We start from the raw sequence: 23,460 nt of genomic DNA, 5'->3' as shown, positions 1-23,460 counted from the left end.
TTTTCACCTTCTGCATTTCATAGTTTTTGCTGAAATCAAAATCATTTGAGTTATTGTTCAAAGTATTTAGATTCAGTCAGTGACAGTCACATCGTTTGTTATTCTCCATTTTAGTCAAACTGCATGCATGGAACCAACTTCCTAACAAGTGCACCTAAATTACAAACAGTGCATTCTTCATAGCAGTTTACAACTTGGAAAATTACAATTGCCAAACACACACTAGCTAGAGTAGAGCATTACTGTCTGATTTGTTTTGTTCATTGAAGCATGTTACAATTTGTGTAAACATACATGTTATTAATTTTAGACCAGCCCATCTAAATTTGCGCCGAAAATATATTATATATTTTTCTTTAAGAGCGTAGCCAAAACTTTTTAACTCCAACTCTCCCCTTTTTATACTTTTGGTGTTAATATTCAAAATTTCCCCTATTTGTTAGGTTATCCCTGTCCCGAGTCAGACCCCCAATCCTATCGGAGGCTGGACTCGGGATAGGCGTGTTCGAAACCCTAGTGGTATATGGACACGTTAAACCAGTTACTAAGCTAAGCTAAGCTAAACATACATGTAATACTAAACTTTTTTTTGTATATGTAACTATGTTACAAAAACATTTAATACATCACTTCTGATGTATAGTCAAAAACAATCTATAGACTTGTTTAAATTTTTCGGTATATACTGTAAACCATAAAATTAATGCGAGCAAGATATTAATGTGGAAAATGCTACTGATATATATGTATGTTGGTGCAGTAATTACTTGATACATTATATTTTTTGCCAATAAAACCACCAAGAATAAAAAATAAAACAAAAAAATAAACAAAACAATTGCCAACACACTTTGTATGCAGCTGTTAGAGTGAAAGTAAGTACTGTTTTATGTGAACAGAAAATACATATTGCCATGTAATAAACAAAAAACAAACAAATACAAATATTTTTTATACTCCTATCTTTTACTTTGACAGGTCGTATTATGGTATTGCATTGTCCAGCTGTCCATCCATCCATCCATCCATCCGTAAACTTTTCGTTTCTGGGGCATATCTTTCTTATCACTTCATATAGTGGAGGTGGGATATAGCCCAGTGGTAAAGCGTTTGCTCGATGCGTGGCCGGTTTAGGATTGATCCCAGTTGGTGGACCTATTGGGCTATTTCTCATTCCAGCCAGTGCTCCACAACTGGTGTAACAAAGGCTGTGGCATGTACTATCCTGTCTGTGGAATGGTGCATATAAAAGATCCCTTGCTGCTAATCGAAAAAAATAGCCCATGAAGTGGTGACAGCGGGTTTTCTCTCTCAATATCTGTGTGGTCCTTAACCATATATCCGATGCCATATAATTGTAAATAAAATGTGTTGAGTGTGTCGTTACATAAAACATTTCTCTCTCTCTCTCTCTCTCTCTCTCTCTCTCTCTCTCTCTCTCTCTCTCTCTCTCTCTCTCTCTCTCTCTCTCCCCCTCCCCTCTCTCGCTCTCTCTCTCACTCTCTCTTTCATATAGGATTATCAAACATTGCATGCATGTACAACTTGGGATGATGATGTGTTATCTACCATAAGTACATGTAGGTTACTGTGACTTTTCTCTCTCTTTTTTTTTTTTTTTTACATTACTGCATATTTTAAAGGAAATCCTTGTCTGGGCCATATCTTCCTTATCAATTTATATAATATCATCAATCCTTGCATGCAAGTACAGCTTGGGATGCGGTATGCTGTGTACCATAACTATCATGTACCTTGCCAGTACACTAGTTTAATCGATGTAATAAAAACTAAAATAAATTTAGTGAAAACTCAGTATTTCTTGTAACTAACATTGTGATCAACTTTGTATTGACTAGATGCATTTTAGTGTCTCAGCACATTAACATTATGGCACATTAAAAAATGTGTTTAGTTTAATGACACCTCTAGAGCACATTCATTTATTAATCATTGGCTATTGGGTGTAAAACATTTGCTGATTTTGACATGTAATCTTCAAAGGAAACGTGCTACATTTTTTCCATTAGCAGCAAGGGATCTTTTATATGCACTTTCCCCAGACAGGACAGCACATGTCATGGCTTTTGATATACCTGGGGCCACACTGGTTGGGATGAGAAAAAACGCAATCAGAAAAATGGTTCAGCTGAGGGAATTTTATCCTTCGACCCAAGTTCCTCAGGTGAGCACTAGAGCTACCAACTGAGATAGGTCCCCGCCCAATGACGCATTATTTCCCTGATTTACAGTTCGACGTTATATCTGAAACATTCTTCCAGTAGATGTAGGGAATAATTTCTAAAGGATACATGTATCGAGAAAATTGCAAAGACAGATGCTTACTCCCTTTGTATATTGGCCATCAAGAAATCTTTCGTTGAAGTTTATTGGACATTTTGTTTTTCTCAGACAGAGAAAGTGTACCATTAAGAGGACTAGGAAGAATTTTCTGTGAGTTCAGTGATGGTCAAGATACCACTATAGATATTAGAAACAGATGTTGAGATGCCTCTGTTACAGAATTCCACAGATAAACTGCTGGACAGAGAAAAAAAAGTTATCTTGCTAAGCGATAATAGGGCCCATATTTTGTAGTTTGTCCAAAATGTTTGTGTGTTTTTGTACACAAGTTGTTTTTACTTTGTTGGTTTATGTATTCAGATGTGCTTTTATCTATTTGTATGATGTCTGCTTTTGCATACCTGTATATGGGAACAGACAGTTATTTTGGTTTAAACAATATTTATTTCTGAAAATCAAACACAGCTGTTTGGGATTGGCTAACAGCATGTAGAGTTATTTTGATGGCGGTGAAGACAAATAAACATACATGGGGCAGTCAAAAACATTCATAGAACTAGATACCAAAGTTTAGTACACAGACCATCATATAGAAAGAAAGAATATTGGTTGGCTTCACAAATTACATTCATTTATCGACCACTTAGGTCTAAACAGAAGTATTATTAACAGCCCAAACTATCTAATAAAGTTATTAAAGAATTTTTATCAAAAACATTTCCAAAAAAGTCTAAATATTAAATATTATAAAAAAGACAAATAGCACTGGCAATAAAATGAGAACATATGAAACTCTCAAACAAGAAATATACTTAGAACCATATTTAATTCACTGCTTAAACCCAGATCATAGAAAACATTTCTCTAAACTCCGTCTTAGTGACCATAACTTGAAAATTGAAACTGGCAGGCATACAAAACCATATACTCCTCTTGACCAGCGTATCTGTGATGAATGCAATATCATTGAAGATGAATTTCATCACATTGTACAATGTAAGAAATATAAGTATCAGCGGTCAAAGTTATTTCATTTTATCTCCAACTACAACCCTTCATTTTTAAATATGACACCGAAAGAGCAGTTTATTTTTATTATGAAAAATCAGGACCCAGCCAACATAGGTGTTATTTGCAAGTTGGTTTTCCAATATAATGAATAGACTGTAGTAGTGACATACATGTATTTGTATATATGTATGTAAAAATATAGTCATTAATTGTTTGTTGATATTGCAACTTTCTAATGTTATTTTGTGCACTCTGTTCCCATGTGGAATGTTTAAATGCAATAAATTTTATCTTTTTTTATCTTTTATGTCTGAGTTTTTCTGAAACTTTATTCATTTACACAACTATCATCAATATTAGTTACATTTATTACCCATATGGGCAGTGAGATACGGGTGAATATATTTTCTATCTTTCTCTAGGGAAAGATAGAAGATATATTTCCCCGCTGACGTCATGACATTAGTTTGGTGACATCATTGGTTTCCTCGACTGTCAAGTCTCGCGTTGTTGAGATTTTACAAAAACAGTGACATCATCAGTTTCCTCAGACTTTCACGTCTTGTATCTTGTATGTAATTTGTGTCATGTAAGAAGTTTAAAGTTTAAGTTTCTAAATAATTTACACTATGGTTAATAAATACAATAACCCACTCGATACTTGGAATTATTGATTATCTGTCCCTCGTGAAATTAATGTTGTCAAGTCACTCACTATAGCTGATGACTGATAACATTAATTTCACTCGGGACAGATAATCCGTAATTCCTCTTAACTCGTAAGTTATTGTCTATATAATTGCCTAATGGTAACATCCCTCCTGAAACCATGAATTTGATTAGATTGGAACAAAGCTTTATATCATCAAGTTTCTCACCAAGGAAAGTGAATGCTTTCCTTTGTGGTACCTGGTATGAGGATGATGAATGTCTGACGGCTGCAAAAAATGGTGGTTGATGGGTCAGCCACAAGAGTTATATTTTTCTGATATCAGTAGCTGAAAAGATAATTAGGCCAAATGCACAGCGGTCAATGAAGATTATATTTAAAAGTATTGACAGTGAAATTTCACTATTACAACCATCCGTGGGACATGTACTAAAATTGATATTAATCGTCAAGTTGGTCCTAATACTGAATACCAGTATTAATAATGATATTTGGTATATATTGATTTTATAAATTTAACTCCAGTCCTTCCCATTTGTTTGTCAACCTTGTCTCAAGTGATAAAATTAACGAGAAGCAACAGTGAATTAGCATTTACAATGAACTGCAAGAAATATCAAGTCTCATGCCTACTTCAGTTTATTGTGAGTCTGTACCCATAATTTGTTCTTAGTTATTACACGACAGAGATTAACATCTGTCTTGACAAGTAACACTCTTCCAGTGTTTTGGTTGAGATAGGATGTAGCCCAGTGGTAAAGCGCTCGCCTGATGCACGGTCGGTTTAGAATCGAACCCTGTCAGTGGGCTCATTGGGCTATTTCTTGTTCCAACCAATGCTTCACAAGTGGTGTACATAGGCCATGTTATGTAGTATGTACTGTCCTATCTGTGGGATACTACATATAAAAGATCCCATGCTGTTAATCAGAATGAGTAGGCCATGGCATGGCAGAAGCAGGTTTCCTCTCTTAACCATATGTTCAACACCATAATTACAATATGCTGAGTGGGTCATTAAATAAAACATTCCTTCCAGTCTTTTGGGCATCCTCTGCTGCAGACATAATGCAAACACATGATTTTTGAGTCATGTGACCGTTTTCATAGTTAATTAATGTATCTGTGTAAGTTCTGCTATTATTTAACTTCTACTTCTCAACATTAATACATGTATGTGCAAGTTATAAATAACATACATTCCAGAAATTAACCATGTCATGCTACTTGCAATTTGTAAAGCAATTACTTGCTAGTAAGAAAGTAATATTTGAACCTTCATACTTTCAGCTAAATTAATATAAGACTCTTTAATTACTTGTTTGAGTAGTGAAGATAACTAGGCATTTCTTATTATCGTTTGTAACAGAGTACAAGTGGATAATGTAATTTGTTGCATTGGCGGAATCATAATGTATTAAAAATGTCCATTAGGTCATAATCCGTAATAGCAGGGTGGTCTTAGTACCAGAGCGTTTTAAGGTAAAAAAAAATACAGAATTATTCTGGTCTTTATAGTAGGGTGGTATTAGAACCTGAGTGGTCATTAGGTGAGCTTTTACTGCATTTGGTCTGTCATTGCTTTAAATACCTATTTGTACAAACTGTCCCTCATATATCATAATCTTAAAACCATTATTGCATAACCCTCATATAATTGTTTTTGCCAGTTTATTAAACCCCACTTGAGTGTTAAATTTCAGCAATTCAGGCACTTGTATAAGTTATATACATGTACATGGTCTTAAATTCTTTGAATGGCTGCACTTTCCATATTCCTATAGTAATAGTAGTAGTAATAATAATAAACAACTCACATGTGTATCTGATACAAAGCTAACATTATGGTTCCATATATGAGCTGTCACAGACATTGATAGTTGTGTGTGTGTGTGTGTATGTGTGTGTGTTTGTGAGTGGGTTGGGTGTTGGGTATTCAGTGAATTTTCACACTGTTGTACAATTTTGTTTTAACATGATCCTATTTTTAATTTATTAGCAATTATAAAAATAGCAAAAGACCACAAAATTTGTGTAAAATGTTTTTAAAAGGTAAATCATTAACTGGATGAATGCTTTAAAAGTAGTAAATTGCTCGCCTAATGCACAGTTGGTCCAGGATTGATCCCTGTCAGTTGTCCCATTGGGTTATTTCTTGTTCCAGCCAGTGCACCACAACTGGTATATCAAATATCAATGTATGTACTATTCTGTCTGTGGGATGGTGCATATAAAGGATCCCTTGCTATTAATGGAAAAATGTAGTGTGTTTCCTCTCTAAGACTGTATGTCCAAAATTATCAAATGTTTGACATCCAGTAGCCGATGATTAATAAATCAGTTTAGGTTCTAATGGAAGGAAGGAAATGTTTTATTTAACGGCACACTCAACACATTTAATTACGGTTATATGGCGTCGGTCATATGGTTAAGGACCACACAGGTAATGAGAGAGGAAACCCCCTGTCGCCACTTCATGGGCTACTCTTTTTGATTAGCAGCAAGGGATCTTTTATACGCACCATCCCACAGACAGGACAGTACATACCACAGCCTTTGTTACACCAGTTATGGAGCACTGGCTGGACGAGAAATAGCCCAACGGGTTCACCGACAGGGATCGATTCCAGACCGACCGTGCATCAAGCGAATGCTTTACCACTGGGCTATGTCCCACCCCCATGTTCTAATGGTGTCACTAAACAAAACAAACTTTTTTTGTGCATCACAGTATTCTGGCTAGGCCATGAAATCAATACATCATTTCTTTTCATAATTTTATAACTAGTTGTTTTGTTTTTTTGGATTGGCTAAACATAAAACACCACCCTAATAACTTCAAGATAGTGTGTTTATTGTTAATCATGCAACATACAATTTTCGAAGGTGTAAATTTACACTTCTGTCTTGCCATTCTGTTTTCTTAATAAAGCATTGTTCATCAGCACTTCATTCTGTGGGTGTCTTTTGTCATGGAAAGTGTCCCTTCCAGTGACAGCTGGCTAAAGTGCATGTTTCAAGACAGTCATGCCCAGGTTGCTGGGATTAGCAGATGAACCAAGCTCCGATTTGCCAAGCTGGTGGGTCAAGCTGGTGGGTCGTCAGTTTTCCTGAAGGACCTGACACACTGATTGATTATGATTATTCCCTGGGTGTCACACATCCCTTCAGATAATTATCACTTGCTGCTGCCTGTCTGTTATTACTCCAAATTGCTGGGCCAATGTTGACAGAATTGTTAGTACCCTGGTGTGTCCTGATTATGTCTAACAAATTATGAGATATGCAGCCAGGCTTCAGAATTAGGGCCGGTCTTTGACAGAATTGTTTTTGCTTATTTTTATGAATAATTGAATTAGCAGTATTTTCTGTTTAAAATATTGAAGGGTGACTTAATTAGATTTAATAAAAATCACTAGACAAATACTGTGTTTTTTATAGCTAATTAAAAGCTGACATGATGACAAAGAGCCCTGCAGAAATATTTGTATCCTGAACATCTGGCATGTTCAGTATTTGGAATGTTTCAGTTATTTGGACAACTGTAGTGCTTTTCTGCCTTCATAAATATTTCCTTAACAAATTATATGCACATGGGCTTTCTGTTTATGGATGTTGGTAAATTTTAAGATAGTTTGGTGTGAAAAAAGACAGTGTCTATGTGGCTTCTGTGATTTAATTTTGTTTCCTCCTTTTGATGGAATTTCTATTGGCTTCTATCCAGGTGATTCTCACCAGGTTAATTTTCTCTACTGATTGCCTCCATATTTCTCTTGATCTTCCCAGGCTCCATGCAGACATGCAGAATTAAACAGATGATTACTTCGTTTGGTTAATCTTTCTGATGTTTGATTTAGAAATCATTAATGTACATCTTCGCTTGTTAATGTTCTATATAGAAACATAACTATGCCACAGTGATTGTAGCTTTCACCTAGGTGTCTACTATGCAGTTGCATTTGGCTTGATAGTTTTACACTTCGAAATAAAACCATAACAAAATGTTAAAGCACTGGGTACACAAACAGCTTTGGTCAATCTTTAAAAATGTTCTGTAACAACCTACTTTTAAAAATTACCATGTCACATCTTTTTCAACCATAATGTCTTCTTCCTCTTACTTTAACAAAATGTAAAATAAAATGAAATGAATGAAACAAAATAAAATACTAACTGCTATGTAGTTGCATTTGGCTTGATAGTTTCACACTTCAAAAGAAAACAGAGGAAAATGTTAAGGCAACAGTGGGTACACAAACAGCTATGGTCAGCCTTTAAACATATGCTGTAACAATATACATGTACTTTTAAAATCACCATCTCACCTCTTTTTCAACAATGATGTCATCTTCCTCTTATTTTAAGAATATATAAAATGAAATAAAATACTAACCATCCCACTACTAAAATGCTGATAACCCTTTAAAATGTTGTTAATGTTATGGCAAGCCTGATATATATATTTTTTTATGAATGAAAAGCCTCACCTTAATGCAAGGTGAGAAATTGCAACTGAGAGCAATTCCACATACCAGTATTAAAACAATAAGCATCGTGACAAGTAATAAAACAAAGGATGAAATGTGAGTGTTTCATTGGGTGTATGTGAGGACAATGCAAACCACTGCCTGTCATGTAGAGGCCTGGATGGCCTAAAACAATTTAAAGAATGGTATGTACTGATGCCTCATGTACACTTTGTGCTGCATTGCTATTTTTTCTTTTTTTTCACTTGGCATTTGAGTTATGGGATATATCCAAGGATGCATAAAGTTTACAAGATTGATGACTTACTGAAGTGATATTTTCTCTTCACAGTCCACTTACAGTTCACATCTGAGCTCCATTTTTGATGTTCAGAACCCTTAGACCTGTCACAACAGGTGCACATATGAGGATAACACAAATCATAGAGCATTCTTCACTTGATCAGGTTTTATTGTTGTTTCTACCTCACTTGAAATGAAGCTATAATAATCCACTTATGAGCACCTGTTTCAGGTTGGACTGTTGCCTACCTTGGTGGTTGGTATATCCTGCAATAGGTCTATCACAGATGCATTATTTGTGTTCCTTGTTTCCCAGTGAGAGCATATACGTGTATATTCTCAATTACATGGACCATTCGTCTTCTGTATCTTGAGTTCTCTCAATCGTAGAGTTGTATAATTTGTTCTAATTCTGCAAGAAGTTATTCTTCTTACCTGCTGGTAAAGGTTTTGGCATACTAGTATTGCAGTTTTTGGTCCTGGCATGGAATGTTATGACTGAAGATAAAATGTTGTCTACATGTGCCGTGAATGTATGTATTATGTGTGTCGATCATGTCAGTTTCTTTAGCTGCATGGAGTGCAATACACTCGTATTCAATGGTCGAGTTTCTCTAAGATGTGTGATGTGTCTTGGAATTGATCACTGTTGGTAAACTTTCTGGCTTTTAACAGCCATTCCAACCGGTACTCCACATCTGGTAAATCAAAGTCCATTATGTATGCTGTTCTATGGATATAAAATATTCCTTAATGCTAATTAAAAAGAGTAGTCTTTGTGGTGCCAGTGGGTTTTTTGTTTTCTCATTTTCTGTACAAACTCACTATTATGATGTGCTGAACATGTGGGGGAAAAGAAAAAAATGCTAATAAAACAATGTGCTGAGATTCTGATGTACTTGTATGTACCACTAACCATTATACATACATAAAATACAGGTATCTGCTGTCACTTGAACCATGTGCATTCTAGCCTGGGCCATAACTAGGATTTTTTGTGTGGGGGCCAGATAAATTCTTGGAACGAACGAACATGGAAGGTGCAAGACACTAGGCATTCACTAGGCATTTCTCTCTCTCTCCCCCCCCCCCCCCCCCCCATCCCGGAAATTTCAGGGCGGCTACATACTTAAAATGTCAATATCAATAACCAGTGATTTTCTATTATTTTACTGGATTCCCCTTCCTGCTAGCTGTGGTAATACCTTAAATTACCATTATTGAACTATGTTAAGTTGAATAATGTTTGGCATCAATTAATTTGCAAAGTAATGACATATTTTTAATGATTGTTATTTCAGGACATTATTAAGCTGGTGGTGGGCCGTCTAGCAGCAGGTGACAGGTTATTTGCAAAATGTTTTGCTTTAAAGCTGGTTCACACCAAGTCCAACGAGAGCTACTGGCTTCACAACGATCTCACAATGTACCAGGTTCGCCAGAAGTACGAGTCCAAGCATCCCGAAGAGGAGTGGAGGTATTCACTTTGTACATTAAGAGTGTGTCTTTGAGATATACAGAACATTAGTGTTGAAAATTGGCTGGGATTTCATCTCTAGGAACATTTTCTTTTTAAAATCTTGATTAGTGATATTAGTTATATTTCTAGTAAAATGAAAATTGATTAGCAATTACTGTTTAATGTTTTAAAATTGTATATCGATCTCAGAAACGTGTGTAGCAAATCATGACGAGATACTAGCTGAACAAAAGATTCTTTGGTCGTCTATATTCAGTTTACACCAACCAGTCAACTTTCCAGTTCATATTTGGTGTCAATATCACTTTCATGTTTTAGCACTAACATGATTATGCCCCTAAATTCAGTCCAAGGAGTGCTAAATATTGTCCCTGTCATATTTATTATTTTAAGGAGTGTGATTTATCCCTGTGAGATAATTTGAATAGTGTGATTTTTTATGCTCTTGGGTTTTCGACAATGAATGACTGCAATATGTTTATGTTTATATGTGCATTACAGTATAATTTTTAGTTTAAAAAAAAAAGTGAAGCCTGATAAAAACAAAACAAAGTGCAATGGTTGATTTGCTCTTATCATCTTTCAGGTATGAACTGAGGGTGCGGTATCTACCAAAAAACTTCCAGGAACTTTATTCAAAAGACAAGGTCACATTTTACTACCTCTATGACCAGGTATGTTTTTGGGGTTTTTTAAAGATGTAAATGTGAAGTATATCAATGTCTAATTTTATTGTCTCACCTTTGTGAAGTAAAAAAGCCAGATATACAGTGTAAACTTTTGCGTTAAAGTTTAATAAAAAGGTTTTGTATTTAGATCAGTTTCTCACCAACTAGAAGTCCTAGGTCAATAAAACTTGGTTTATAATTGCATTTATGGACTGTCATCACATTAGAATGAACAGTTTTATGGTAGGCAATATATTTAATTCTGTGGAACTCTTGCCTTGAATATGCAGGATATTCTAGTAAATGATGTTAAATGACGTGATTATAATCAATATAAAAGGGCAAAGGATTAATACTATTTGTCAGTAATTGTTTTATGTCATAAACGTGAAACATTAATTTCATGCTTTATGGCCCTTTTGGATTCTGAGTGTGTTTAATAACTCAGATCTATTACTTCTAAGGAAGGCAAATTGTGGTTAGAAACTTTAAAAAATCTAATTAGAACTCATAAGAAGAATGGTTCTCATGCTGTTACAGACGTTAACTCTGTACTGAGTCATCTAGCTATTGGGGATTAATATTGCCATTTAATTAACTTAGTTGCGTGTTTGACTCTCTGATTAACATAAAATGGCCACAGTGTTGGATCGCCACGGCTCCTTTCAGTGCCGCTATTTGAAGATGCAGTGAAGATATTTTAATTTACGACACTCCTTTGTGGTGTCCTGTCAAGCGTCACATTGATTTTCCCTTGTTCTCCACCAGTTTGAGTTAAAGCCATGGAGTAGAAGAAGTCAGAGAACACCAAGGATTACATGACTAATTGGTTACATTTGGAAATAGCACACCATTATTCGGCAATTTGTTAAACAGAATCTGATCCGGGACATCTGCGGATATTTCTTTGTTTTAAAATCTTAGTTCAATGTAGAAAGTACTTAAAATAAAGCTTAATGTAAAAAAACAAAAAGAGCAGATATTTCTGTTGGTAATAGTTGTACATTTGGTTAATAGTTAAGTAAAACATACAGGGATGTGATTTTCCCACTTTTTATCCAATTTCAGCTGTATTTTGTGGAAAATAATTTTCACAAATTTTACTGGATTTGATCTAAAATGCTCAAATATTACCTTTATTTAGGTATATACTTGTAGTATAGAGGTTTTAGCTTTTAAAAGATCACTTCAGCTTTTATGTTTTGAATGGGTATCATGTCCCTGAACATAATTTAAAGGTTCCTGGTCCTACACATACAGTTCTCTGGCAACATTATATGGTATTTTTTACTCAAACTTATCAAATCGTGTAAAATTGTTAGAATGTATAAGTTACCTGTAAATTTTTCCAACCAACCAAAAAATGCATAAAGTTCCAATATTGCCTGGAAAAGAGTAATATGTTTTTGTTAATGATTTTACTCACGTCTTGATATTAGGCAAATCATGACAAACATACAAAAAAGAGAGAATATTTTAAATAAGAAACTATAAGCTTCAACAAGAAATCTCACTCCAGACTGTGCTCCACAACTGGTGTAACAAAGACTGTGGTATGTACTATCCTGTTTGTGGGATGGTGCATATAAAAGATCCCTTGCTACTAATCGGAAGGAGTAGTCCATTGTGTAGCAGCAGCACATTTCCTGTCTAATTACATTGTGTACCTGTGTGGTCTTTAGCCTTACAATCGTAATTGAAATGTGTTGAGTGTGTCCTTCAATGAGAAATATTGTACATTGTTTCTAGAGAACCCTGTACCTTTAAAGCACTGTAGTGAAAAACAGATATGGGCTTAGTCATCCATTTTTTTTGTCATGTTAAGACTAAAAGAAAATTAATTTGCATCATAAATTTTTGTCCTACATGAATATACATTTGTTTCTAATTATAGTTTTGACTTTCATGTATTCATAATGTCAATATACCTGCTTATTTCAATACTGTTTTTTAATCACAACATTTGTTAATACAGTGAAACCTGTGTAAACTGGATTACGACGAGGACCTAATATTTATTTAATTTAAACAGGATCTGGTGTTTACAGGGTCGTGTTTTTAAATTTGGAAAATTGGGATTAAGAAATTTGGCTGGTTTTGACAGGATTCCGGTTTTGTTCAGAGTCCGGTTTGGACAGGTTTCACTGTATGTACATTATGATCTAGTCCAATCTGTTCTAACCACATTTCAGTACTGTCATCAGCCTGTCTGGGTTTTTATGCATTCCTTTCAATAACTGATCAATAACCACATTAATGGATATGAGTTTTCTCATACATCAAGTCTTTTCATGCTTCATTGTCTGGGTCTGTCTGCTCGGATGCCGTTTTTAGGGATCGTCTACATAATGTGGGAAGAAATCCAGCACAGCTCATTTACTCCAGTGCAGCAAACATGTGTATAATGTTTATGATGGCCACATGGCCACAGATTAATAATTCAGAATCAAACTGAAATATCTTCTTAAATTACACATGAGTATGGGATGCCAGAGGGATTTTATTTTTTATTTTTTGTCTCTTGATTATCAGAAAAGAGGGCTGGGAAATACAGCACTGTACAGTATCTGTTGGTACATCTGTGATACTGTTTCTCTATGCTCGCTCGCTCGAGATGCTTTAGTCATAGGATCAAATCCCCTCAGTGGACCCATTCTCTGATTGTGTTTTTTTTCTCATTACTCCCAGTGCCTCAGTATATCAAAAGCTGTGGTATGTCCTGTCCTGTCTGTGGGAAAATCTATATAAATGATCCTTTGCTGCTCAAGGAAAAAGGTGGCGAGCTTCCTCAAGGACTATATGTCAGAATTACCAAATATTTAACATTCAATAGCCAATGATTAATAAAACCATGTGCTCAAGTGGTGTCATTAAACAAAAAACACTTCAACTCTTTGTTAAAATGCTCAGTTATTTTCTCAATTTAACCGACTTGGTACAAACATAGTGTAATTGTAAAATACACATTAGATTTTGAAGATGAGTAGTATGAATAAAGCAGACCTGAGGTCACCTCGACATGAAAATAATTGTAGGGAGTGATTAATTGCTCCCTCAACTTAGATTATGGGGAGCCATTTAAGATATTACTATTTTGATACCATATATAAATTCACATGCAAAAGGGAGCCAAAGATTACTCTTCTTGAACTAGTCTCGGCTAGGGGAGTGAGTACCTGTTGGTTAGTGATGCTATTCTGTGTGATTACTTGTACGGTACATCTTTGTACGGTAAATACTTCTGTTGATGTAGTTGTTTATATGTTCACAGGTCAGAAACGACTACATGCGTGATATTGCTGAACACATTGACCACGATATTGCTGTCAGGTTGGGCTGTATAGAAATGAGGTATGGTTACAATCAGTTACTTTGATTCACAACCAAAAAACCCAAAACATTACCACTTCTTAATATCTATAACACAATATATCACCCTTAAGAATAAAATAAATAATAAGGTCCAATTTGGGAGGTTTTAATGAGTTTTCTGAGGTTAATTATGTTCCAACCAAATTACATTAATTGTAACATACATGTATGATCGAACAGTAATTTTCAGTCTTGTACAGAAAAAAATGTTATTGGATGCTAAAAAGTGTTATTGGATGCCACAAAATGTTATGGGATGGTAAATCACCTGTTTTGCAATATGATATCATACAATTCAAAATTCATGATGTCAAATAACATAACTTGTACAGTCAATCAATAAAAAGTAACTACGAAACAAAAATGTAAGCTATGTTTTGTTTATTGTCACATAAAAACTAGGGTCTCCACGAGTACTAGAGTACTCGGGCACGGGTCGAGTCTAGCAAGACTTGAGTCTGTTCACAGGACTCGAGTACCCGTACAAGGTGGAATACAGTGATCAATGTAGGACAATAATTTCAGCTATAGATAATTAACGATATAAGTTACATAATAATTATATGATCATGCGATAGTTTCTCTTTTTAAATTGGCTGTTCGTCCATCACAACACTGCACGTATCAACCGTTTTTTAAATGCAATACAATGGCATGATTTGGTATCCATGTTTAACGTTGGAATTAAGATGCATAATGCTATTTTACCTTATTCCTTAATCTCATTATTATCTAGTGTAAGTGTCGGGTACTCTGGTCCGGTTCGAGTTTGACCCTCGAGTCCTCGAGTCCAATATTTTGGACTCGTGGAGGCCCTAATAAAAACTGACATTTTAAAATTCATAAATGATTTACAATGTTTACAATATAGAATTTCATTGTACTGGTTCTCATTCAACTTGTGATAAATATCTATGTTGGACAAGAAGAATGTGAAGTTGTACAATAAAATTCCATATTGTACACAACACTGTATAATAACCTTATATTATACTACAAATCCTGAACACAAATAATGTTATTTTTTGCTTATGTTGTAATTACAAACAAAAAAACATTCTTGTTGCTTTATTTTAATATTTTTATTTTTTTTACAGACGTTTTTTCAAAGATATGCCTCAGGTCGCTTTAGATAAGAAATCCAACTTCGAGTACTTAGAAAAAGAAGTTGGATTGAAACGGTTCCTTCCAAAATCTGTGATAGAGGGTATGAAGGTTAGTGTGTGTACATTTCTAATTTTATAATCTGTGATAGAGGCTGTGAAGTTTAGTGTGTTTACAGTTCTGATTTTGTAATCTGTGGTAGAGGGTATTAAGGTTAGTGTGTTTACAGTTCTAATTTTTATAATCTGTGATAGAGGCTGTGAAGGTTAGTGTGTTTACAGTTCTAATTTTGTAATCTGTGATAGAGGCTATGAAGGTTAGTGTGTTTACAGTTCTGATTTTGTAATCTGTGATAGAGGCTATGAAGGTTAGTGTGTTTACAGTTCTAATTTTTATAATCTGTGATAGAGGCTGTGAAGGTTAGTGTGTTTACAGTTCTGATTTTGTAATCTGTGATAGAGGCTATGAAGGTTAGTGTGTTTACAGTTCTAATTTTTATAATCTGTGATAGAGGCTTTGAAGGTTAGTGTGTTTACAGTTCTGATTTTGTAATCTGTGGTAGAGGGTATTAAGGTTAGTGTGTTTACAGTTCTAATTTTGTAATCTGTGATAGAGGCTATGAAGGTTAGTGTGTTTACAGTTCTGATTTTGTAATCTGTGATAGAGGCTATGAAGGTTAGTGTGTTTACAGTTCTAATTTTTATAATCTGTGATAGAGGCTGTGAAGGTTAGTGTGTTTACAGTTCTGATTTTGTAATCTGTGATAGAGGCTATGAAGGTTAGTGTGTTTACAGTTCTAATTTTTATAATCTGTGATAGAGGCTTTGAAGGTTAGTGTGTTTACAGTTCTGATTTTGTAATCTGTGGTAGAGGGTATTAAGGTTAGTGTGTTTACAGTTCTGATTTTATAATCTGTGGTAGAGGCTATGAAGTTTAGTGTGTTTACTGTTCTGATTTTATAATCTGTGATAGAGGGTATGAAGGTTAGTGTTAACAGTTCTGATTTTATAATCTGTGGTACAGGGTATGAAGGTTAGTGTGTTAACAGTTCTGAGTTTATAATCTGTGGTAGAGGCTATGAAGTTTAGTGTGTTTACTGTTCTGATTTTATAATCTGTGATAGAGGGTATGAAGGTTAGTGTTAACAGTTCTGATTTTATAATCTGTGATACAGGGTATGAAGGTTAGTGTGTTAACAGTTCTGATTTTATAATCTGTGGTAGAGGCTATGAAGTTTAGTGTGTTTACAGTTCTGATTTTATAATCTGTGATACAGGGTATGAAGGTTAGTGTGTTAACAGTTCTGATTTTATAATCTGTGGTAGAAGCTATGAAGTTTAGTGTGTTTACAGTTCTGATTTTATAATCTGTGATAGAGGCTATGAAGGTTAGTGTGTTTACAGTTCTGATTTTATAATCTGTGATAGAGGCTATGAAGGTTAGTGTGTTAACAGTTCTGATTTTATAATCTGTGATAGAGACTATGAAGGTTAGTGTGTTTACAGTTCTAATTTTATAATCTGTGATAGAGGCTATGAAGGTTAGTGTGTTAACAGTTCTGATTTTATAATCTGTGATAGATGCTATGAAGGTTAGTGTGTTAACAGTTCTGATTTTATAATCTATGATACAGGGTATGAAGGTTAGTATGTTAACAGTTCTGATTTTATAATCTGTGGTAGAGGCTATGAAGTTTAGTGTGTTTACAGTTCTGATTTTATAATCTGTGATAGAGGCTATGAAGGTTAGTGTGTTTACAGTTCTAATTTTATAAACAAAAATGTGATTAGTTCTTGGTGTATTACAGACATTTATTTTTGTACTTTTGCTAAAAAACCAAAAACCAAAACTATTTCATTGGGTACTTAAATTCATGTATCGATAAGGTACTCTCATAAATTCATATATGTATACATGCATTATATGTTCATTATGTTCTTAAATTCGTTGACTGCATTAATCCATGAATGACATGAAAATTATACCACCATGAACAAAAGTGATTTCCCAGTATTGAAACTACTTGAAACAAATATCACCAATCAAAACCATACATTTGTATATGCATATTTATTAAAAATTAATGGAAATTACGATTTATTATAATAGGTCTAATTTACTCTAACCCAGAATATAAAACTACTTTTAGGAATTGAGTAGTAAAAGACAAATATTTTGAAGACATACCAAAATAAATATGTTAATTAAAATAGATTATTAACTGTATGTGTGTGGTTTTTTAATTTTTCAGCCAAAGTCTTTACGAAAACTCATCCAACAACATTTTAGAAACTATGCTCAGCTGACAGAATCCGAGTGTGTGTACAAATTTTTCGAAACACTTTTTACTGTCCGCAAGTTTAATCATGAGAGGTTCAAATGTGCTTTAGGGGTGAGTAGTGACAGCTTGTTTATTCTTTCTTATATTCCTTCTGTAATGAAGATAACCATGTCTGGACCTGAAAAGTTAGCCAATTATATGTACAGTCAGACCTCGTTAGAATGACTGTCGTTACTATGACATTTCCACCATTCGATCACAAATTGTCAGGAACAAATGTACAGAAGTGTTATTCTGCTCGTTACACTGGAATTCACACCTTCCGACACCGACAGAGCAAATTAGGAACAAACGTGCATCCGACGTCTGTAAACACCTCTTTACAACAATATTACATAATTACAGATGCCTTAGCACGTTGGCAGTACACACAGCCATTTGGCATCATTGACCTCGTCAGGAGCCGACAATGTCACATGATGTCCGAGTTACCGATGTCTGCTAAATCTGTAGATGTGTATTGCTTTTGAAATTTTAGTCATTCAATTAAAGGATTAACTTTGAACAATCAGGTCTACCAGCTTTATGACATTTTGTAAACGAAGTAGGTCTTTAACCAAGGAGTTATTAGATTGACGGTCAATGCGCCTTGATAAATAATAATATATTTAAAAATTGTATGTGATTGATCCCCGTTGGTGGGTCAACTGGGCTATTTCTCATTCCAGCCAATGTGCCACAACTTGTATATCAAATGTCGTAGTATGTGCCATCCTGTCTGTGGGATGGTGCATATAAAAGATCCCTACTTCTCATGGAAAAATGTAGTGGGTTTCCTCTCTAAGACTTTGTCAAAATTGCAAAATGTTTGACAGCTAATAGCTGATGATTAATATGCTTACATTTTTATAACGGCAATTTCGATGTAACGACAATTTAGATATAACGACAAAATAACCCAGGGACGAACATGGTCGTCGTAACGAGGTCTGACTATTTAAAAATAAAATTTTTAAGGTTAGGCACCTGATGTCCAACACATACATAGTCGTGTAGTGTAGTGTGTTTAATACTTTATCTAGTGTTTTGCCTAAGTTTTTGAAGATGTTTCTAAATAAATTTCCAGATGTCACAATTTTACACTGATCAAAAAATAATATTTGCAATTTTGCTTGTCAGTGGTTACAGACAAATTTAAAAAAAGAACCTGACCCCTCCCTAAGGTTCAGACAACATATACATGTAGTTGCTGTGTTACATTTTGGCCAAATGTTTTATGCAATATGTTTGCCAGATTGAACTTCAAGCCTAATTTAATGAACAGGTGAATATGACCTGGAAATATTTGTCAGATTTACTGCATGCACATTTAGCTATGGCTTTTTATGTATGTATTTTTTCTGTGAACTTGTCAGTTGCTGTCCTCACAAATACAGTTTGTTGATAAAAAATTGTACTAATATTTTGAAGTTAAAAAATAAAACAAATAATGCATTTTATTGTAAGAATAGTTTATTTGTTGTAAGATTTAAAAAGATTTCATTGCATTTTAGAATTTTTTTCTTTTTCTTTTATAGTCTAGTTGGAGTATATATGTTGAAATTGTGATAGGACCTGATGTGGGTATCAGTTACCTAACTGAAAAAGCATCATTGGTAAGTCTACTATAATATATTATAAAAGTTTTCTTCTTTATTTTATTATTATTACAGTTCCTGAATTTTAAACAGCAGCTCAGTATGTGTGTATGACAAAATTAATGTCAATTCATGATTTTCTGGAATTTGAAGTATCTCTGTAATATAGATGTGTAATATCCCATTACTTGTTACCTTTTTTTAAAATGTCAACAAATACATTCTGGAAAGAGCTAAAAAAAAGTTTGTTCGCATATACCATAACTTTAAACATTGGCTTGCATGAAGCTAGATATTCTTTTAATAGTCTGAATGCAATGTGCTCATTCTGATAATTCTAAAATATTGTCTTTCATTGTTTACTTATAGCCTACTCACATGGCCGATTTTGTGCAAGTCCAGTCAATTCAGACAGTTTCGAGTCAGGATGGTAAAGGAATACTGCAGCTGAAAATCGCAGGATCATCAGAACCACTAATGATCACGTGTTCCTCTCTTGACATGGCGGAGGACATGGCCGATTTGATAGATGGCTACTGTCGTTTAGTACACGACGTCAGTGATTCTCTCTGGAGCAGAAAAGGTAACAACACTTTACAAAATAATATTTATGTTGATCACAGTGATAGCAGTGATTGGAGATTCCGAAATGTATTTTAATTTATAACTTTAATTAGGACTCTTATAGAAAAAAGTGGATAATAGTGGTTAGTTTTTAATTACAATCAGCAGTAAAATTATACAAACAGATTAAAAAGTTAATGAATAGATGTTTAACATTGCCCTAGCACAAATGGAAACAATTACCACTAGGTGCCAAACAACAGAAATAGAAGACATTGTCATTCCTTTACCCTATTTTTGTTTTCTTGGGTAAAAGGCCTTTGATCTTGGTGAATTATTTGTGTACATACTCTTTACAGGCCATGGTTTTAAATATCCAACTGAGTGAAAAACAGCCCACCTAGATAAATATTTTATGGGCTAGACAAACTGTTATTTTTCTTTTATCTGTTCACCCCCCCCCCCCCCCCCCCATTTTAAATGTAAAAGAATTGTTTATTATGCCCCATTGGATATTAAGATTGAATTTTTGTATGTGCATTATTTTTGCCTAAATGGGTAATTATTAGTAGTTTGAAACCCAATAGCTGATGTATTTTTTGTGCTGGGGTGTCATTAAACATTCATTCATTCATTTTACATTGTTAGTATACCTAAAGGCAATGCCACACAATACAAGTGCCTTGCACAAGATAGCTGATTGTGAAAAAGAAAAACATTACAATTTCATTGTTTGCTTTGCATTTGGCTATTCTCGTACATGGCACTCATATTGTATGGCATCACTTGAACATGAATTTTAGGAGAGTAATGGAGGGTGTGAGTGATCACTCACCTTAAAAACCCAAGGCCTGCTTCTATATCGCAGTGTATAAACTGAAACACTAGGATTCAGATGTCATACAGTGTCTAGGTTTGGAAGAAACAATTTCCTGGACCTGCACAAGTGGTCAAAGCATCAAGCTGGTCGTAAACTGCTAGTATTTGTTATGCTAGGCTCAGCCTACCAACTGTCACGACTTATACGACTGTCCAGTTGCTGGTCTGAGTGCACTTACAACTCACTTCTCATCATATAACCCATTAGGTGTTAATCTGAGCACGCCTCTCTTAGTTGGGGAGATTACAACACATCTGTCGAGTTGGTCAACTTTCTGCAGGCAGTTGGTAGTCTGAGCCTTGCACTACATTTCTGTTTGCACATCTTTAATAGTTGTACTGCACTGACTTGGTTGGTATTTTTATTTAAATACTTGGTCAGGATCAGCCTACACATAGTAATATACTTTACCTTCCTGTTGACAACCAATGTCTTATTGTTGCATCATGGTATATTACTCAACCCCTGTATGTCTGATACTGAAAACATATACGAAAATACAGTGAGTTTGTTTTGTGTGAATTATAGTTGATTGGAGTCGAAATGTTGTCATTTATTTTGTATACAATATGTAATATACTAACAAAGACATCTTCATGAAGTTATTGTTTAACTATGTCTATATTAGTTAAGTTTGGAATTTTCCAAAACAGGAAAAGAAGATTTGTTTGAATTTAATGAAGTGGAATTTTAGTTTAATTGTCCTGCATAATATATATATATTTCTACGTAGTATTGAATTTGAATCTCTTTTTCAAAGCCATTCTTAGCTGGAATTCCTATGACTCAGATGATGATGACACAGAAAGTAGTGAAGGTAAACTGGAGTGGTCTCCCATTTTGCTTCAGTTTCAGTTTGGGTTTATTTTAAATTTTGTTTTGTTTTTTTGTCTTCTATTTTGTCAGGACTGCCATTTCATTGAATAACAATATTATTGGATCAGGTGTTTTAGTAATGTTATTAAATTAATAAAAAATTGATTACTTAGATCAAGCTGACAGGGATACATATGTAAAATGTGATCAGAATAGCATGTACTACCTAATAACTTTAATGAGATTCAAGATGGCAGTCCTGCACTTTTAAGCTGGCACAAATACACACACATACACCTTTTAGAGGTTATATGTGGCATGATGTTTGCATGCTTACACTGTTTGTTGTGCAAATTATGCAGATTTTAATTTTATTGCAATATTGATGTTCTATTTTTGTTTGCTAAAACATTTTGTGTGCTTTTGTCAAGAGATAGTTTTTAAGTTAATGAAGTTAATCCATGTGGTCACCTACATGTAGCATGGTGGTTGCACAAGTAAATGTGTCCTGAATGATGAAATGTGTTATAATAGGTGATATTAATTGTCATTTGTATAACACTGAACAGAATGTGTATATTTATTTAATTGTTTAATTTGATCAGGGGTGGGAATACTCCTTGGATCAGCTGTTTTCCTCTCATGGAACATTGCATTTCCTCGCATTTTAATCGTCCTTTCCTCCCAAATGTATTCACCAATTCCCACCCCTGTTTGATACAATGTAGATCATGATATATTGTATTATGAATGTGATGCACCAGCTAGAGTCTGCACAAGAACAGAATGTTTTGGTTTATGTCTCATTAGATTTAGACTTTTCATCTAGTATTATGATCTACATGTGATAATAATTTTTAAACTTATTTTGTTATGTTTTATGCACTATTGAACTTCTCACATCAAAACGTCTTTGAAATTATTCATGATTTGTTTCCATTGACTTGATTAATACGTGTGTTTTAAATGCCTATTTTGTGACCGTGAGTGCTCGTTTGAGGTGCTTTCGTCATAGGATTGAACCACCTTAGTGGATCCATTCAATTAATTAGGGGTTTTCTTGTTCCAACCAGTGCACCACAACTGGTCAACAGCCGTGGTATGTGCTTTCCTGTCTGTGGTAAAGTGCATATAAAAGATCCCTTGCTGTATTAGGAAAAATGTAGTGGGTTTCCTCTGATGACTACATGTCTGAATTACCAAAGGTTTGACATCCAATAGCTGATGATTAATTAATCAATGTGCTCTAGTGGTGTCATTAAACAAAAACAAAGTTTAGTTTTAAGACGTTTAGTGGACAGATTTTCTGCCAGTACGAAGGGTAAAATATACCCTACAAATCTTGGAAATAAATGGATACATTTTTATTAATTTTTAGAAAGATTATAGTAAAAGAACTGCTGTTTACAATTTGTGAAAATATGTTAAATGCAGTGTCCAATTTCTAAAGATTTCAAACTCATAACTACCTAGTACGAGCACTTGTGATCTGTTTAGCGGCGGGATCGTAGCCCAGTGGTAAAGCGCTCGCTCGATGCGTGGTCGGTCTGGGACTGATCCCTGTCAGTAGGCCCATTGGCCTCCAGCCAGTGCACCACGACTGGTATATCAAAGGCCGTGGTATGTGTTATCCTGTCTATGGGATGGTGCATATAAAAGATCCCTTGCTGCTAATCGAAAAGAGTAGCTCATGAAGTGGCGACAGCAGGTTTCCACTCTCAATATCTGTGTGGTCCATAACCATATGTCCGACGCCATATAACCGTAAATAAACTGTGTTGAGTGCGTTGATAAAACATTTCCTTCCTTCCTTCCTTCTGTTTTGATTTTATTACATATCCTCAGATTATTTGCTAGCAGAAAGTCTTGTGGAAACAACACACATGTTTGTCTAGTTTATTTTA

General features: G+C 34.6%; 1 protein-coding gene across 5 annotated transcripts in view; it reads left to right on the top strand.

The window, feature by feature from the left end:
- The window catches only part of LOC121374936 (focal adhesion kinase 1-like), a 119,280-nt gene that overhangs the window by 50,348 nt on the left and 45,472 nt on the right, over positions 1–23,460 (top strand). For 4 of the 5 annotated variants that reach the window (XM_041502081.1, XM_041502077.1, XM_041502079.1 and 1 more), the window contains exons 3-10: positions 10,056–10,231; positions 10,821–10,908; positions 14,174–14,253; positions 15,372–15,489; positions 17,630–17,770; positions 19,237–19,314; positions 19,666–19,879; positions 21,501–21,557. In XM_041502081.1, coding sequence (XP_041358015.1) covers positions 10,056–10,231; positions 10,821–10,908; positions 14,174–14,253; positions 15,372–15,489; positions 17,630–17,770; positions 19,237–19,314; positions 19,666–19,879; positions 21,501–21,557 — 952 coding nt within the window. The remainder of the gene's footprint in view (positions 1–10,055; positions 10,232–10,820; positions 10,909–14,173; positions 14,254–15,371; positions 15,490–17,629; positions 17,771–19,236; positions 19,315–19,665; positions 19,880–21,500; positions 21,558–23,460) is intronic. The other variant, XM_041502080.1, reaches the window with a different exon arrangement.

Source organism: Gigantopelta aegis, chromosome 6, assembly GCF_016097555.1.
Source record: "Gigantopelta aegis isolate Gae_Host chromosome 6, Gae_host_genome, whole genome shotgun sequence".
Lineage (NCBI taxonomy): Eukaryota > Metazoa > Mollusca > Gastropoda > Neomphalida > Peltospiridae > Gigantopelta > Gigantopelta aegis.
Note: the sequence above shows the minus strand (reverse complement) of the source record. Positions and strands in the feature narration are given on the sequence as shown.